Genomic DNA, 18,345 nt, shown 5'->3' on the forward strand with positions numbered 1-18,345 from the left:
TCCTGATATATAAAAACTATAAATGCAGTATTAACAATGAGCTAGGAAACATGAGTATGACAATCTCTGTGTAAATGTCCAAACTAAACACGACTTTTGTATGGTTTTACAAATATTACTTGCAGATATTTCAATATTTATCTATTTAATTGCCTTAATGTCAGTTATATTTGACAGTATCTATGAAGACAGAAGTGATGATGAGTGTATGAACAAGAGTTTTCTGTGCCTCATGTCATGTGTGTGAACTGGTTTATCTTAACGGAAAGCACAATAAATCTGAATATATCATTAGTCACCGGACTAAAGGATCTGTGTCTGTTTCTCTGATGGATTCATCTTGTTTATTGTCACAGACGGGACATGATGATGAGTTTAGAGATTGTCTTATGAAATCTTGTGACAGCCTGAAACAAACACACACACACATGTGAAAAACAAAAAGCTTTTCACACTTTGTGTGTTCAGTCGTGAGCTCTCTGCCTCTTTTCTCCACACTTTCTCATTTGTCTTATCAGGCTTTCAGAAGCGTTGGTTTTATGTGATGCTCCAGTGAACTCTTTTCCAGGTGTGGCACCTTTTATCTGATGGTATGGTGGCCAGCACAAGAGGTGTCATTCGACAGAGAGGAATCATGGGAAATGCAGCCATTGATCTGAGAGGTGGCAGATGCCTGACCGTATACAGAATACAGGCTTTGTTAACAGTGTAACTCAATACTTTACCTTTAGAGGGTTTCACGTGATTCTCAGTTCTTCATCATGTGTGTCCACATTACAGAAGCTCGTTCGTTGAGTTAGACTTCAGAGTTCTGCGGTGTGTTGGGAAGAAACGGTGAATAAATCTGAACCACTATGAAGATGATCGATCTTCATCTTCAGCAGCCGCTGACCTTCACGTGAACAAGCAGCACAGATGAAGGTTTCTTCAGAAGATGAAATTGACGTTTGATAACCTCATTAGATAAGAGGATGAAACGAGGATCGGCGTGTGTGTGTGTTCGGCTTTGTTTGATGTGAGTTGTTGTCACCAGTCGCACAGATAACAGAATTCTGCACATACCTGTAGACTGAAGGCAGCGTATAAAAGTCAGTCACCTCACATCCTGACACACACATCAGACACTCCAGCATTTATTTCATTTCATCACTTCATTATACTCTGTTTTACCGGCATTCATTCATATTTTACATGTAAATGTACACAAAATACACTTCTAGATTAAACAAACATAAAATGTGATCAATTTGTCAGGACAGAGAGTGGCTGACAGCAGCGTACAGATGGATTCAAAGTGTCTGGTAAGTGCCGCCCAGCAAGTTTTGATAGTTTTATGTGATTTGTTTTCTTTGTGTCATAAATCTTTTCTTTAATATCATGTTGAATAAGGCTGGAAAAACTCTTGAACTGAATAAAGTTTTGATGCGTTTTATTTCATGGCAGGTGTCTGTCTTCCGTTTGATTGTGTCTTTATTTGTGATCATGTGTCTACCGTTGTCAGCCATGTCTCATTTTCCTGCCCAGAATGCCACAGGTACTGAGAGTTATACTTCTGAAGAGATTATTTTATTATTACAGAACAAATCATTTGTGCTTGTGTGATTTCTCTGGTGTGGGTCACTAGAGTTCTACAGTCTTTTGTTTTCAGTGTTTTTGGGATCTGAGTTTGTCAGGGAAGCTTTACGGCGAGCTGAAGAGCTGACAGACGCCGCGTACGCTCACACCTATGACAGGTGAAACATACAGAGAATTTTATTGCTCATAATTCAATAATAATAAAACTTAGCTCTGTATGAACAGTTTCTGATTAAACTTTTGCTTTTGTTGTTCCAACTGCTTCACTGTTTACTTCATCTGTATGGCGCTTTGGATCAAATGTAAATCATTTCTCATCATATTGTGGTCATTTCAGTCCAGTGTCTGTTGAATTTCAACTAAATCAAACCTCAGGAGTGACGTAAAGTCGTTCAACAGCAATGTGAAAGATTGACAGCATGACAAGACGCATGAAAACTGTGATACAGAATCCAAGTTTTCACATCCAATAATATTTTTTTTTACTTTTCCTAAATACAGAAATAATTTTGCTTAAAAGTGAGTATTTGAAGAAAACACATCTTTTCTGTTATTTTACACCTTTTTCTCCGGTTCTCATTTTCTGCAAACAAAGGCAAATAGAAAGAATATTTTTATTTGAAAATTTGGAAGAATTATTGTTAGATTAAAACAAAAATGATAGTTTTACCTGAACACGTAACCTGGTTCTGTGTTGAACCACATAAACAGTACATGTTTAAATGTAATTTTTTGTATTTTTTACGTGGAGGTTCATTTGTCAAGTTGTCGCACGTGATTCTCCTAAAATCCATCAAGAGATAAAAGGACACACAGTTCAGTTCTCAACGGAAAGTGGATACGCTCGGATAACTTTGCTTCGATCTGAATGTCCAGATGAGACACGAGTGAGACCATCAGGAGAAATGCTCGAGATTGAATGGAGATGTCTGTACAGTAGCTGTGTTTGGTGTGTTTGTCTCTCTCAGGGTGAAGATGTCTTTCTCTGACGCTTCTGTCCGACCCAATGACCTGCTGGCTCTGTTTAAACAGACCGGCCCAGAAACCAGAAGCCACATCAGATCTGCAGAGTTTCTGGACAACACAGTGGAACTGATCCGAGAGATGGTGTACACACACACCATGGACAAACCCCAGCTCAACGGTAGGCACGCACGCACACACACACACATTCAGCTCCGATGAATCAGTTCACATCGGCCGAACGCTGTTGTCGTTATCGGTGTTTCAGAGCTTTTGAGCACAGAAGACACAGAGATCATCCAGCAGGTGACCGGCTGTTCTTCAGAAACACTCAGACCCGTGTGTACATCTGACTGTCTGTCCAAACGATACCGGACCATCACAGGACACTGCAACAACAGGTGCACACACATCCCTACAGCATCTCACCATCCACAATCATACATCACGTTTGTTTTTGTCTCTCCAGAGAGAATCCTCTGTGGGGTGCAGCGAACACGCCGTACACCCGCTGGCTCTCGCCAGAGTACGAGGACCCTCGAGGAGCCCCCCGAGGCTGGGACCTGCAACACACCTACAATAACTACACCCTACCACCCGTACGACTTCTCCACTTATTGACTTCATTCTAGTGGAAGACATTGTGTGCTATAGCTTCAAGTCCTGTAAGTCTGTGTTTCTGTGTGTGTGCGTGCGTGCCTGTGTGTTTGTGTGTGCATGCATGTGTGTTTGTGTGTGCATGCATGTGTGTTTGTGTGTGCATGCATGCAGGTGCGCAGCGTGTCACAGGAGGTCTTGTACACTCATAATGAGAACATCTCATTGGATACGTCTCTGTCTCATCTGATGGTGGAGTGGGGTCAGTGGATCGATCATGACCTGACGTTAACTCCTCAGAGTTCTAGCACTGCAGCGTTTAAGAGCGGAGCCGACTGTACTGGCACCTGCAGCCGCCACACGCCCTGCTTCCCAATACACGTGAGTCAACACAATCATTTTGTCATATGATGCAGAAAAGTCAGTCCCTACAGAATCACGTAATTTCTTCTCATCTTCTGTCAGATCCCACCCTCGGACCCCCGCGCAGGCCGGCAGAGTTGCATGCCGTTTTTCCGCTCCGCCCCCAGCTGTACAGTCCCGTCAGGTCACCGGGAGCAGCTGAACGCCATCACTGCGTTTGTGGACGCCAGTATGGTGTACGGGAGCTCGGACGCGCTTGCTGTCGCCCTGCGGAACCTCTCGTCTCCTATTGGCCTGCTCGCTGTTAACCAGCTCCACTCTGACCGGGGTCTGGGCTTCATGCCCTACTTGTCCCGCACGCAGCCTCACCTGGACCCCTGCGGCCCGCGAGAGCCCCCCGACCCCGGCCTGCCCCCCGAGACAGCAGACAGATTTGACATAAGCATGAGGAATAAATCCTTCTGTTTCCAAGCAGGTTGTGGGTCAGGAGATGACTCTGTTATGTTATTTGTTCAGATCGTTGGCGTTCTAGTTAAATTCCGTGTGCTTATAAACTGTGGCGTTTTTGTGGGTGTGTCTCAGGTGACTCTCGGGCCAATGAACACTTGGGTATGATCGCTCTTCACACACTCTTTCTGAGAGAACACAACCGATTGGCTGCGGAGCTTCACCAGCTCAACCCTCACTGGGGTCCAGACACGCTGTACCAGGAAGCCAGAAAAATACTGGGCGCCGTCCACCAGGTGAGAAACGCACCCGAGAAACTTTACCTGAGACCAAACACCTCGAAACGTTTGACTGACGTGGTGAATCCTGTCTGTAAGGTTCTGACTTGGGATCATTACCTGCCGCACATCCTCGGCCGCAGAGGTTACCTGTCCCTAGTGCCCACGTACAAGGTTTACGACCCCAAAGCCGACCCCAGCATCTCTAACGTCTTCTCCAGCGCTGCCTTCCGCTTCGCACACGTCACCGTGCATCCGCTCGTGAACCGCCTCGGACCCGATTACCGGTGTAACACTGAGCACCCGTCCCTGCCATTACATCATTCTCTGTTTGCATCCTGGAGGCTTGTGCATGAGGGTGGGTTCTCTTTAAAGTGCACACTTCAAAGGTGACGATGGTGCATGTTGATGGTATCTCCGTGTGCCGTAGGTGGCGTGGATCCTGTGCTGCGCGGCCTGCTCCTGTCCTCGGCCAAACTACAGACAGCAGACCAGATGATGATCGAGGAACTGACGGAGAGGCTCTTCCAGGCTCAGGGTGGTCTACCGCTCGACCTGGCAGCATTAAACCTACAGAGGGGACGAGATCATGGATTACAAGGTGACTGCATTTAGACCTACACAGCCTTTACCTTTACTACGGGGATGCTCTTTTTGTTTTGGACCCCTCCATCATCTTTGATGCACTCAGATGGGTAATCTGGCAGTGAATTACATTTTGACTAAGTTGACTAGCATAAAAACAATTCTATCAGGAGCGTGCTTCCTACAGTGTGTCTGTGTGTGAGAACCTTGGTGTCTCTGCAGGTTACAGCGCCTGGCGGGAACTCTGCGGTCTCTCTGTCCCTGTGAATGAATCTGATTTATCAGGGATTGTGGGTAATAAAGTTCTGGCCAAAAAGCTGCTGCGTCTGTATGGAACAGCCCGGAACATGGACGTGTGGGTGGGAGGCATCTCAGAGGCCGCTGTGCCCGGGGGCCGTGTGGGGCCGCTACTCGCCTGCCTCATCGCCAAACAGTTCACAGCTCTTCGAGATGGAGACCGGTAACATTCAGAGCATTGTGGGAAATTCAATAGAATGCATTTCATGTGTGTCATTGGCAAAACAAACATGTTTGCTGATCCACACAATAAGAAATTATTCTTTTGAGAAACACAGACGAAATGCTTGTTTGGGGAGCCAACAATGGTGAATAAATGGGAGTGTGTGTTTAACAAAGGAAACTGAAATCACATCACAGCAGTGTGTGTTATAATTCTGAATGGGGTTTGTTTAAATGGAGGTTCTGGTGGCAGAATGAAGGCGTGTTCAGCTCATCTCAGAGAGACGCTCTTCAAGCCGTCTCTCTATCTGCCATCATCTGTGACAACACGCACATTCAGCTGGTGCCCTCGGATCCTTTCTCCCGCACACTTCAACCCGACGGCCTGCTGCCCTGCACAGATGCGCGTGTCCGCCGCATGAACCTGTCGGCTTGGAGAGAGGCAGACGCAGGTACTGCTGTTAGTTCTGGACGTGTGCTCGTACACGCACCGATCGTCACCGTGACTGTGTCTTTGTTCTCAGACTCGGCCTGCGGCTCGATTCCACGGCTGCGTGTGGGTTATTCAGTGTTGTGTGACTCGACTGTCATCTATGAGTGTCCCACTGGATACCTGCTGCATGGAGCCCCTCACATCACGTGTGACCCCGATACACACCAGTGGAGACCTCGACCACCTGCCTGCCTTGGTCTGACGGTTTCTTTATACTGTATGTAGTACGTGAAAAGATGAATATTCATGTCTGATCCATAGTGATGTTTGTCTCCTCGTGGTTCTGTCAGACATGGATGAGTGTTCGACGGAATCGTGGGTTTGTCCTCCACACCTGCAGTGCATCAACACACCTGGATCTTACACCTGCACAGGTGAACATCTTCACAGCGTTCGGATGGCGTTCATTCTGCATTCATGTTTTCTTACATCTGTTGTGTAGAGCCTGCAGCTCCGCCCCTCTCGGCCTCCTCCATTGTGGCGTCGGTGATGTCAGTTCTGGTGGGCGTGGCTTTGATAGCGCTCATCCTCTTCTGCTATCACAGGTGTGTGTGTTATTAGAATGTGATGTCAAACATTAATCTGTTTGTATGTGTGCATTCACAATTAAGCTGCCATGTTTAGTTGATCTCAACATTTCATATGCGCAGGTTTCTCCTCGACAAGCCCAGAGAGAGAGAACGCTGTCAGAGAAGAAGCTGAAATGACATCAAGCTGGTTTAGGAAACGTCTTGGTCTTTCATGAAACTGTCTTAGTTTAATATTGTATAGAAAACAGTGTATTCGATATAGCATTAGAGTGACCGTCACGTGAGGTCATTTCCTTTCAGATGACAGCACCGGAACATGTGATGTCACAAAAACTCTTTTCTGTGATAAATGTGTTGCACTCGTGTGTTTAATAGCTGACAGCTCATACCTTCAGTTTCTTATGATGTTCTGCTTGTTGTTCCTTTCAGCCAATTGAATTTAAAATGAGCTGTGACATGATACAGATAGAAATTTCTCAAAAATCTCCAGCCTTTTCTTTTTAGAAATTGTATTCATGTACATTCATTTATAAACATTTCACTGGTCTGAATTGATCATTCCACAGAATCCTTTTTTAATAAATGTACAGAGTCTCAATTTTCTCATCACAATCACAAAGAGACACATGCACACAGATGATGTCTTTAATGAGCAGCGGACTGTAAGGTAGACGTTTATGTATTTGAATTGTTTGTTGTGATTGAACACAAGACAGATTGAAGAAACAGACTAAGAAATATGTAGTGTTTTGACCGAGCGGGGTGAACTGTAAACATTAAACGTGGATTTGTGTTTTAATGATTGTCAATCGTGCAGCAGTCGTCACGCTTTACACGTATATATGACAACAAAAGTTAATCTCACAGTCAACAAAAGCGAAATGAACCTTAAACAAAACACGTTCAAACGTTTGTGATGATTTAAGACAGATATAAGAAACAGCACTTTGTGTTTGGCACTTCAGGATCATTGATCTGTGTGAGGTTAGGCAAGACTCACCATCTCATTCAACACAAACAAACTGCTGTTTAATAACACAACAAAACCTGACAACAGCTCTTCCATATAGTGTTCTGAAACATCCCCTCAATACATACAGAAATATAAAACATCACCGCTGGAGTGTGTGTGTGTTGTCTAGATGTCCGTCATGTAATATCCCAGTTTGGCCAGACTCATCTCTCTCCGTAAGCGCATCACTTCCCAGAACATCTGCTGAACTGCAGACAGACAACAAACATTGAGGAATAACATCTGTAAATCAGGCGCTTCAAACACCTAACCCTATATATTACACCATATATATAAAACAGACTGACCTTCCTGTCGGACGAGTCCCTGTTGGATGTACCTGATGTATGTGAAGAAGTTACACACGGCTGTGATCTGTCTCAGAGGAGAGAAAGATTTGAATGTTGAATAATCAGAGAACGAATGTGATGATGATGATGATGATGATGAAGAGACGTACTCGTGCTCTACTGGACGGAGAGATGTTATAATAGTTTTCTTTATCTCCCAGTTTGATGCGATGCCGGCAGGGACGGGAAATGCCGCTCAACGCACACTTGCTGTTTAAACACAAGGTTACACTGGTCAAAACGGAGCTGTCAATCAGATGACTAAATGCTGGAGCGGCCAAAATGATTGATTTATTGACAACAGAATCCCATGCAGACTGAGTTCTTGGGGTCACTTACGTTTCTATGGGCGGCCGGCAACCGCTGTGCAAAAACCCCAAATCAAAGAGAAAGTAAAGTATGATTACAGAAATACAGAAAGCTCTATTTAAAGGGTCTGTATGTGACGCTTTCTTCAGTGAGGTGATGCGCGTCACATGTTAACTTGTCTTGAAATGTTTTGCAGAAGTCAAGACTTGGCGGGTGGAACTGTTGCTACGGACATGGTCTGTGATGTGACGGTCTGTAGTCATGACTTACTTGGGTCCTCCGCACTCGATGGCTTTCACCATGGGAACGGTCGTCATAGCAACAGGCTCAATGGTCAGAGAGTTATTCTCCACGGCTCGCTGAACAGATTTGGACAGCTGAGACAGAGAGACGGTCAGATAAAGGTGGAGAAGGAGTTTGAGTTGACAGGTGGAGATGAAAGCAGACAAACCTCCGAGCAGGTGAACGACAGACAGGGTCCGATGTCTTCTCTCTGAACTCTGCACAGGAACGCTGAAGAACCCTCCAAACTCGCCGACTCCTTCCACGAGAGAAACTCCGCGAACAACACCGAGTCCAACTGTACGAGAGAGTTCATCCATCAACATCAGTCTTACTACAACTAGGCTGTTGCCATAGAAACCTGCTCTGCAGTTACCTGGCAACAGTAAGCGCCCTGTCAGCAGGGTTCAGAGGTCACAGTGAGCAGGCGGCAGATCGACAGACAGACAGACACATCACAGAGACGAAAAGAGAAACTGGAGAGAGATAGAAACAGAAAGGACGAGATTCGGTGACACACAGAAGCAGAGAGAAAGTAATCAGCCAATCAGCAGCCAGCGTGTGAGTTTGTACCTCTCTCTCCTCCTGCTGTGACGGGACACACATCGGCTCGGGCTGCAGCTGTAGGGCACTGCTGGCGCTCTTATTACGGGCATGACCCCGAGAGCCTCGAGCCGACCCCGGCGACAGCAGCTGAGGGTGAAGCTGAGGGTTCGGTGATGAGGGAGTAGATGTCAATACCAGCGTCTTAAGAGCCGACACTTCAGCCTGCAGGACGTCGATCTGGAGGAGAGAGAGAGAGAGAGAGAGAGAGAGAGTGAGTGAGTGAGTGAGTGAGTCTGAGTGAGTGAGTGAGTGAGTCTGAGTGAGTGAGTCTGAGTGAGTGAGTGAGTGAGTCTGAGTGAGTGAGTGAGTGAGTGAGTGAGTGAGAGAGTGAGTGAGTCTGAGTGAGAGAGTGAGTGAGTCTGAGTGAGTGAGAGAGTGAGTGAGTCTGAGTGAGTGAGTGAGTGAGTCTGAGTGAGTGAGTGAGTGAGTGAGTGAGTGAGTGAGTGAGTCTGAGTGAGTGAGTGAGTCTGAGTGAGTGAGTGAGTGAGTCTGAGTGAGTGAGTGAGTGAGTGAGTGAGTCTGAGTGAGTGAGTGAGTGAGTGAGTGAGTGAGTCTGAGTGAGTGAGTGAGTGAGTGAGTGAGTGAGTCTGAGTGAGTGAGTGAGTGAGTGAGTGAGTGAGTGAGTGAGTCTGAGTGAGTGAGTGAGTGAGTCTGAGTGAGTGAGTGAGTGAGTCTGAGTGAGTGAGTGAGTGAGTCTGAGTGAGTGAGTGAGTGAGTCTGAGTGAGTGAGTGAGTGAGTCTGAGTGAGTGAGTGAGTGAGTGAGTCTGAGTGAGAGAGTGAGTGAGTGAGTCTGAGTGAGTCTGAGTGAGTGAGTCTGAGTGAGTGAGTGAGTGAGTCTGAGTGAGTGAGTCTGAGTGAGTGAGTGAGTGAGTGAGTCTGAGTGAGTGAGTGAGTGAGTCTGAGTGAGTGAGTGAGTCTGAGTGAGTGAGTGAGTGAGTCTGAGTGAGTGAGTGAGTGAGTCTGAGTGAGAGAGTGAGTGAGTGAGTCTGAGTGAGTGAGTGAGTCTGAGTGAGTGAGTGAGTGAGTCTGAGTGAGAGAGTGAGTGAGTGAGTGAGTCTGAGTGAGTCTGAGTGAGTGAGTGAGTGAGTGAGTGAGTCTGAGTGAGAGAGTGAGTGAGTGAGTGAGTGAGTGAGTGAGTGAGTCTGAGTGAGAGAGTGAGTGAGTGAGTGAGTGAGTGAGTGAGTGAGTGAGTGAGTGAGAGAGAGAGAGAGAGAGAGAGAGAGAGAGACCTTGCCCTGCGCCTCTTTGAGTTGTTTTTCTGCTGTTGCTTGTTTCACGTTGGCTTCACGCACCATCTTATGAGCCTCCTAAACAAAATCAAAACAAAGTAAATCAATTTCATCTATAAAGAACTGTAATCTAACTGTAATCTAACTGTAATCCTCCGGCTCCTTTAAAGTGTCTGAACAGAAAAACATGAGAACACAATAATGCACTTGATGTTGTAATACGCTACTTAGTGTTTGTCCTGCATCATCAATAAACAAACTACAGTTAATTCAGAACGCAGCTGCCAGAGTTCTAACCAGAAAATACCATCACATAACCCCAATGTTATCAACTCTTCACTGGCTTTACATTAAGTATCGCATTGACTTTAAAGTTCTTTTAATCACTTATAAAGCCTTAAAGGGTTTAGCCCCTACCTACCTAACAGAGCTTCTATCACACTACAACCCATCACGCTCTCTAAGATCTCAAAACTCTTTTGATAACACCTAGAATAACTAAATCCACCAAAGGGGGTCGAGCTTTCTCATACGTAGCACCTAAACTCTGGAATAACCTTCCTGATATTATTCCAGGATCAGACACACTCGCCCAATTTAAATCTAGATTAAAAACACATCTTTACAGCCAAACATTCACTTCATGCTAAATATGATAAATAACCCACCGGGAGATGCTGACATTAGATATTATATACTAGAATAATTTAATTTACTATATAAAACACCATGTAGCGTGTTTTACCCTTTCTTGGGGGTTTTTATTTTTCCCCTGTAAAGCTGCTTTGGAACAATGCAAATTGTGAAAAGCGCTAAATAAATAAAGTTGAATTGAATGTTCAGTTGATCAGGATCTCTGTGTTGTGAGCAGAATGATGACACACACACACACACACACACACACACACACACACACACACACAACAGGCTTCAACTGTCTATTATCATTGAGTGTCAATCATCCGTCAGTGATGATGTTTTAGTCCCGCCCACCTCAAAGAGACTGGCAGTCAGCTCCTCCAATTCCAGCTCGAGTTGATTCCTGACGTGAGACAGTCGCACACACTCCTCATCCTTTAACTTTAACTCCTAAACACACCGAGAAAACAAACACAGTCAAGAGAAGAGAGTCACAGAGAACCGCATTCTGACGAGAGATGACCGAACCTTCTGCGCAGCGTCGAGCTGTTCTCGGAGGAACTCTGTTCCCTTCTCTCTGATCTCCAGAGATGAGCTGCGCAGACGGGACATGTTATACGCGTCTCTCCTCTCCGCTTCTGTGGTCTCGCGCTCCCCGGGCATCGGTCCCCCTGACCCCCCATCTGCCCCCGACCGGCTCGAGTCCGACTCCAGCTCTGCACGAGACAAACACGTCACCTGTCAACACGCCAAACATTCCTGTGACTGAACTTCAGGGCGTCTCCGGCGGCATATCCCGTGCGCGCTCCCGCTCTTACCGTCGCTCCGCTCGGACACAGGACTCTCGGCTCGCGCTGGCCGCTGACGTCAACACGCAGTATGTTGCAGAAGTGATCACGTTTGCGCTGCGAGGAGCGACAGGAGAGGAGAAGAAGAAGAACAAGAGAGAAGAGAAGAAGAAGAAGAAGAAGAAGAAGAGCTGTGGCTTGTTTTCCGCAAACTTTCCCCGCTGAGATTGAGCAGGAAAGCATTCGGCTGTCAATCACGTCACATGACACCAGGAGGCGGACACCCGCGTCACGTGATGAGTCCGGACACACACCGCAGTGTGTTGCAGTTCTTGTGTTGTGTTGAGTGTGGAGGCTTTTCTCTCTCAGTGCTACACGACAACATTCAATAATAATATAAACACCACAAGCTATTCTAATCTCTCTTCCTCTTCTTTGCTGAAGGACACAGCGCTATCCCAGAATGCTCTTTCACAAGCAAACACCCCATAACCTGAAGCAGATGTGGGAGATGAACTCCTCCTTTAAAAGCCCCCATGACCTGCAGAATATACCTCCCCCACCTCTCTCTGTCTGTCTCTCTCTCTCACACGCGCACAGACACGCACACAAACACACGTGTGTGTGTGTGTGCGGAGAAGAACAAGAATCTAAATGCAAAACCAGGATAAATAGTGCAAAGCTGCAAAGAGACACACATGTGTTTTTAACTGACTGCACGTGCAGAGACATGATCTCATGACAGTAGATGACCCGATGACCTCTTGACACATGAAGTGTGTGTGCGGTCAGTCACGGGTTGTCACATTGTCTCCTCTAGAGAGCGTCAGAGAGACACAACGGTCCTCCTCATCCTCCATCAGCATCTGTCACACAGTGTTCATTCATGATTTAACGTTACCAAACAGTGACGTGTTATTCAATCGCGTGTTTGGTAAGATTTGTTCAGATTAAGTCTCAGTCAGTTTTGCACAAAGCCTCATTGTTATTAGAAACAGATTAACGTCAGGTGACCAGCGGTGCAGCGTCTCTGACACGCTTCACACATGTTTCCTTCATACATACGGTGTGTTTCAGAAACACATCCATTTGATCTGCTTGGCATTCTTCAAAGCTTTAATGTTTTGCTTTGGATTTGTGTTTTAATCATTCCTACAGTTTTGCATTTCTTCAAGAAGGGACGTGTGTTGGATAGCTGAGGAATGGTTGTGTGTGTGTTCTCTGGTGTTCAGATCTGCTGCGAGTGGACCAGCGGGCAGTAATGACGGTCACATACTCCAGGTGGGTGGCGGACGCCCGGCTGGGCACGTTTTACCGTCTCCTTCTCAGATGGAAAGGAAGCATTTATAAGCTGTTGTACAGAGAGCTGCTCATCTTCTCTCTGCTGTACTGCACCATCAGCTTTACATACAGGTAACCAACTCTTCACTGATCTCACATCCGTACCAAAGTGTCTGAACGTGATGCTGAGTGTTTGATTGACAGGTGTGTGCTGGACGACGGACAGCGGAGGAGGTTTGAGAAGCTCTCCATCTACTGTGATCAGTACGCTCAGCTCATCCCCCTCTCGTTTGTGCTGGGTAAGAATACAGATGAAGTGACACAGAGGTGAAAGGTCAGGCGTGATGGATCTGAGTAACCTGTGCTGCCGCAGGTTTCTATGTGACTCTGGTGGTGTCTCGATGGTGGGGTCAGTTCGAGAGCGTCCCGTGGCCCGACCGGCTGGCGGCGCTGGTAAGCGGGCACGTGCGGGGGGCTGACGAAGTGTCCAGACTCATCCGCAGAACTCTAGTGCGTTACGCCAACCTGTCAGGCGTTCTGATCTATCGCTCCATCAGCACGGCCGTCTACAAGAGATTCCCGACCCTGGATCATCTGCTACAGGCTGGTAAGACCCTTTAATGCTGTACTCACTTTTTCATGCATAGATTGAAGATCAACTCTACATGAGTGTTGTGTGGTGCTGTGAGAATATCACTGTGTTGTTGTTAGAGACTCTTTTGTAAGTTGTTTGTGTTCCTGGTCACGTCTTGCGAGAAGCTTGATGGTGTGTGTGTGTGTAATAACAGAGATTATGGAGCCGGTACCCTGCGGTGTCTGGGATTTAAACTCAAGAAGGAAACAGGGAATTATGGGCTCTCTCTCTCTCTCCAGAGTGTTTTACAGCAGCCTGTCTGTCCTCATTTACTCCTCACGCCCCGTTCGGTCTCAGTGTTTTCAAGTGTTCTTTATTGGCATGACAAAATTCGTATTGCCAAAGTATTTGCAGCCGGGCTGCGTGCACATAGTGCAATATGTAAAATAAATTTAAAATTGTGTTTTCTCTCACAGGTCTCATGACCGCTGAAGAACTGCGACAGTTTGAGGATTTACCTTCAGCTCATAATAAATTCTGGATTCCCTGTATGTGGTTTGTCAGTCTGGCCATGAGAGCTCGAACTGAAGGACGGATCAATAATGATGTCGCCATGACCGCCATACTCACTGTATGACTCATTACACCTGTCTGTCTGTTTGTGTGTGTCTGTGTGTCAAACTGTGTGTGTGTGTGTGTCTGTATTTGTGTGTGTGGGCCTGACTGTGTGTGTGTGTGTCTGTCTAACTGTGTGCGTGTGTTTGTATGTGTCTGTCTAACTGTGTGCGTGTGTTTGTATGTGTGTGTGTCTGTCTGACTGTGTGTGTAATGAAATGTATTGGAAACACTTGAGATGAAGTGAATAAGTGAATGAGATGCAGTGTGTGTGTGTGAAGTCTTGTGAGCCTCATGTGAGCAGCGGTTCTTTCATCCGTCAGGAGTTAAACACACTTCGCTCTCAGTGCATGAGACTGTATGGATATGACTGGATCAGTTTACCCCTCGTCTACACACAGGTCTGACACTTCAAACACTGTAGAAATCAATCAGATTCTGATTCTGTGATATCAAAATGACCTCCACACACATGAAATCAATGAAATGATTATTATCATCATGTTATTTGAGTGTAATCTGTGGTGCCCTCTCTGACAGGTGGTGACCGTTGCCGTGTACAGTTTCTTTCTGGCTTGTCTGATTGGTCGGCAGTTTCTTGACCCCGCCCAAGGTTACCCAGGTCACAATCTTGACTTCTACCTGCCCGTCTTCACCTTACTGCAGTTCTTCTTCTATGTGGGCTGGCTGAAGGTCAGAACATCATAGCAACCATCTCACAGTCCCATAGCAACAGCACAGACATTTTGATTAATTGCTACCATGACACACATAATAACATTGTAATGTAAGAACACTACGCTGACATCATCTCGCGTGGGTGTGTTTAGGTGGCCGAGCAGCTTATAAACCCGTTTGGAGAAGATGATGATGATTTTGAGACAAACTGGTTGGTGGATCGTAATTTACAGGTACATCATGTTTACTGTTTGATTATTGCAGTTGATGTGCTTAAACATGTTTTATAGACACTGTCAAAGCAACAACATAAACAAATGTTTTGCTCTTGAGGCCCAAAGTGAAGTATTTGACATTAGCAAGCAAGTGTCGCCAGTAATACAGGTGAACAACCATAACATGGCTAAACTTAAAAGAGACAAAGTTACACGACCCATTCAACACATGTGTATACAATAAAATAAATACATTGTTTATTTGATAAAATGATATACAAAAATATGAATATAAATCAAATTAAATACATATTGATCAAATATTAGCCACTAGCCAGACACAGACTGGAAGTTAACTTCCGGCCAGACGTGTGCAGTTACATGAAGTGTTTTGTTTCCCAGGTGTCTTTGCTGTCAGTGGATGAAATGTTTGATCTAGTTCCTCACATTGAACGAGACAAATACTGGAATGAATCTGAACCTCAGCCGCCTTACACAGCTGCCAGCGCTGAACACCGTAAACCATCATTTATGGGATCTGCTCTGGACATCAGGTACAGTATTTGCATTTCTATCAGTGTCACGTGACTTCTGTTGTTTCAATACTGATATTGATATTAACAAACCTCTCAGCATTTTTACATTTTCAAGAAAACTGAATTTACTTTGATTTATACCTGATACACAAAATGTAGCTGATCTCATGTTGAAGTTAGACGATACACATAAACAATAGTTTCCTTACATTATCAGTTGTCTCTCTCTCTCTCTGTCAGTGTTCCCAAAGAGGAAATGGAGTTCCAGCAGCACAATCTGGAGCAGATTAAAGAAAATGAAGAAGCCAATCATTCCACTCCATTTCTGGGCAGCTTGAGTCGTCTTCTGGGCGTTCAGTCCCCCAGTTACCCTCGCTCATCTCCCTCGGCTCGTGTCTCTCTCCTGCGGCGTCGCCCCAGAGCTCCGTTCTCCCGCTTCCCCCTTTACCTGCCTCCCGAAAGCCCTCCGATGCCCGGACACGGTCGGAACATAGCCGAGGACTCCTTCTCTTCCATGCCTCTGTATGAAAGACCGGGTTTCTACAGCTGTCCACAGACACCCATCCACTGTGTTCCCCCGGCCGTTCCCCGACCCAGACCTCGAAAAGTTCAGGGCGACTGTGCAAACAGCTCCACCTCCCTGACACAACATCCACTGGAGTCAGAAGTTCTGGCTCCGCCAGAGACACCCGGGCACCTGTCGCCGGCCCCTTCATCTGCCTTCCCTTGGGTGAACGAAGACGCCGAATGTCTGGCTTTCTCCTTTCCTGACCCGGTGCCAGAGCCGTGCCCTCCAGCCAAATTACAGGGGCTGTTGTCCCGCCATCCGCTGCCCCTGCGACTCTCTCTGGAAACCTCTCTGACCGGAGACGGTCCGTCGGCATCACCGAGCGCGCGGGCATCAGGGGCGTCTGTGTTTTCTTTCACCTCTTCATCTTGGCCGCACACTCTGGGCAACACTGTCAGTTCAGGAAGCATGAATGTCCCCAACAACAACACGTGCAACGGTGGCGTGAATAACCCCTGGCCAATCAGCAGAAGCAACACCGTCAACGCAGCCAATCCCATCAACACAACTGCCACAGACGCTCAGCAGACAGCCAATCAACACAACTCTCCCAATGACTCTGGAATCTCATTGGCTGAGGGTGATCTCAGGGTAAGAGAGAAATGAGCCAGACTTCTCTCTGATTGGTCAGCTGAGAATCAAGGAATAAACCTTATATTAGAATGAAATATTTTAAAAGAATAATTCTGTGTCATCACTGTCATGTCACTCCAAATCTATGACAGAATAAAATATTATTTTATTATTCTGAATGACATGAGCTGGTGTTGTTACAAAATTCACTTGTTCTAGGTCTTGTCTGTTTTGCACTAAACACTATAATGCATTTAATGCTTTCTGTATAACAAACAAACACCTTCATTTTGTTTTTGTGTCTGTTCTGACCACTAGACTGATGTATGCCATACTAAACATCTTACAGGTCATCTGCTGTGCAACTCTTTTCTGCCATATAGTGACAGACAGAGAATGCTTCTTACGGTTGTATTATTAGCACAGCTATACACATTTAAAGAAGTTATGTTCTCCAGAAACCGCATCCATGGGCAGTTTGGAAGTGTTCATACAAGATGACCTGAAAAGTCATTCATGGATAAAGTTGGGTGTTCATTTACTTAAGGTGTGCATTAAAAGCACATTTGAAGTTACCTTATGAAAATAACCGCCCCTGTCTCATCAAAAATGCATTAAGGATTCTTACTTATTTTACTGACTCGCTTTCACTTGCCAGGAAAAACTTGATATATATATATATATATATAGAGAGAGAGAGAGAGAGAGAGAGAGAGAGAGAGAGAGAGAGAGAGAGAGAGAGAGAGAGAGAGAGAGAGAGAGAGAGATGAAGGTTCTGTCTCACCTGAGATGTCATGATTCTCTCAACACACACACACACACACACAGTTGTAAACTGAGCATTTTTATCAAGAAACATTGTTTATTTACCCATCAGCTATCGAAAAATATTTAGACCAGAATATATTTATTTGTATTAAATATATTTTTGTGTAAATGGTTAACCACAACATATAATAATTTGACATTTCATGTTTTTAATTCAAACAAGATATTGAACATATGTGAAGTAAAATAAGATTTCAGATATAATTTGTGGCCCACCTGAAAATCATATTTTATTCTTGATCTACTGCACAATGTCAAGAACGAAGGAATAAATATATTGAGAAAATAAACAACCTGCCGTATTTACCCTGAGTTACACACGTGACAATCATGAATAAATACCCTGAATAAACCCCGTGCTCACTATTCAAAATAAAAGTCGCGATTAAGACACAGTCGTGGAATTTTATTGGAACTGGAAATTGTGAACACGCCCTAAAACCCTAAAAAAAAACATAAATAAACTCATTTATAACAACGAAACACTGGTTCAGTCCACCTGATGGCGCTGTTGAATGATATGAATCAGTCACTAGGCTTGTTTGAGATGCGCATGGAGGCGGCAGCAGTATATTGGGGGAGGAGTCAAAAAAGACCTTTGAAGTCGAACACTTCGTGAATGTCGCTGTTTTGTCGCTTGTAAACGTGAACAGTGGAGGAGATCGCGGTCGCGTTTTTTATCGCAGACGAAGTGGATGTAATCGAAATACCACTGTTTTTACATGAAGATGCTTACAATAATAATCACTGAATGTACTGTCAGATAATGTCCAAATAAACAGCTCACACATGTAAGACATTTTCAAGGATTGTATAAACAAATGGTAAATGAAGTAAAAAGCAAGTTGCTTTTGAGAGACAGAGGTCATAACAAATGTTTGTCATATTTAATAACAAGCAGGTTTCTGCCACCATTTCACGTCCATAGTATTTTTCCATACCATGCAAGTCAAAGCTGTATTGTAGCAAAC

General features: G+C 45.3%; 3 protein-coding genes across 10 annotated transcripts; 2 read left to right on the top strand and 1 right to left on the bottom strand.

The window, feature by feature from the left end:
* Nucleotides 1–1,112: 1,112 nt before the first annotated feature.
* On the top strand, nucleotides 1,113–6,839 carry epx (eosinophil peroxidase). Of its 5 annotated transcripts, XM_079450809.1 has the most exons (17): nucleotides 1,113–1,301; nucleotides 1,444–1,534; nucleotides 1,649–1,733; nucleotides 2,544–2,719; nucleotides 2,807–2,939; nucleotides 3,008–3,137; nucleotides 3,310–3,516; nucleotides 3,601–3,973; nucleotides 4,081–4,241; nucleotides 4,323–4,581; nucleotides 4,654–4,824; nucleotides 5,031–5,268; nucleotides 5,508–5,719; nucleotides 5,792–5,977; nucleotides 6,051–6,134; nucleotides 6,203–6,305; nucleotides 6,411–6,839. In XM_079450809.1, exons 1-17 carry the CDS (start codon nucleotides 1,284–1,286, stop codon nucleotides 6,460–6,462), a joined length of 2,679 nt encoding a protein of 892 aa, XP_079306935.1. In that variant the 5' UTR covers nucleotides 1,113–1,283; the 3' UTR covers nucleotides 6,463–6,839. The 5 variants fall into 5 exon arrangements, 4 of the variants coding, with proteins under 4 accessions (XP_079306935.1, XP_079306933.1, XP_079306934.1 ...); XM_079450807.1 differs by having other exon boundaries at nucleotides 1,170–1,301; nucleotides 4,081–4,581; nucleotides 5,792–5,956; nucleotides 6,411–6,596; XM_079450808.1 differs by having other exon boundaries at nucleotides 1,170–1,301; nucleotides 5,508–5,956; nucleotides 6,411–6,596.
* Nucleotides 6,840–7,062: 223 nt separating this feature from the next.
* rab3il1 (RAB3A interacting protein (rabin3)-like 1) lies at nucleotides 7,063–12,007 on the bottom strand. Of its 4 annotated transcripts, none has more exons than XM_079450812.1 (11): nucleotides 11,537–12,007; nucleotides 11,247–11,434; nucleotides 11,073–11,168; nucleotides 10,080–10,157; nucleotides 8,817–9,026; nucleotides 8,413–8,541; nucleotides 8,232–8,338; nucleotides 7,992–8,015; nucleotides 7,763–7,862; nucleotides 7,611–7,677; nucleotides 7,063–7,511 (listed from the first exon to the last, which is right to left on the bottom strand). In XM_079450812.1, exons 2-11 carry the CDS (start codon nucleotides 11,379–11,381, stop codon nucleotides 7,429–7,431), a joined length of 1,029 nt encoding a protein of 342 aa, XP_079306938.1. In that variant the 5' UTR covers nucleotides 11,382–11,434; nucleotides 11,537–12,007; the 3' UTR covers nucleotides 7,063–7,428. The 4 variants fall into 4 exon arrangements, with proteins under 4 accessions (XP_079306938.1, XP_079306936.1, XP_079306939.1 ...); XM_079450810.1 differs by having other exon boundaries at nucleotides 11,247–11,456; nucleotides 11,537–11,771; XM_079450813.1 differs by lacking the exon at nucleotides 7,992–8,015 and having other exon boundaries at nucleotides 11,537–11,777.
* A 514-nt stretch (nucleotides 12,008–12,521) lies between these two features.
* best1 (bestrophin 1) lies at nucleotides 12,522–16,898 on the top strand. The gene is made up of 9 exons (XM_079449925.1): nucleotides 12,522–12,919; nucleotides 12,992–13,086; nucleotides 13,161–13,394; nucleotides 13,838–13,992; nucleotides 14,300–14,377; nucleotides 14,517–14,669; nucleotides 14,807–14,887; nucleotides 15,272–15,423; nucleotides 15,646–16,898. The coding sequence occupies exons 1-9, from the start codon at nucleotides 12,768–12,770 to the stop codon at nucleotides 16,577–16,579; spliced, it is 2,034 nt and encodes a 677-aa protein (XP_079306051.1). The 5' UTR covers nucleotides 12,522–12,767; the 3' UTR covers nucleotides 16,580–16,898.
* Nucleotides 16,899–18,345: the final 1,447 nt, after the last annotated feature.

The sequence above is a fragment of the Barbatula barbatula genome (genome assembly GCF_947034865.1).
Source record: "Barbatula barbatula genome assembly, chromosome: 25".
Taxonomy (NCBI): Eukaryota; Metazoa; Chordata; class Actinopteri; order Cypriniformes; family Nemacheilidae; genus Barbatula; species Barbatula barbatula.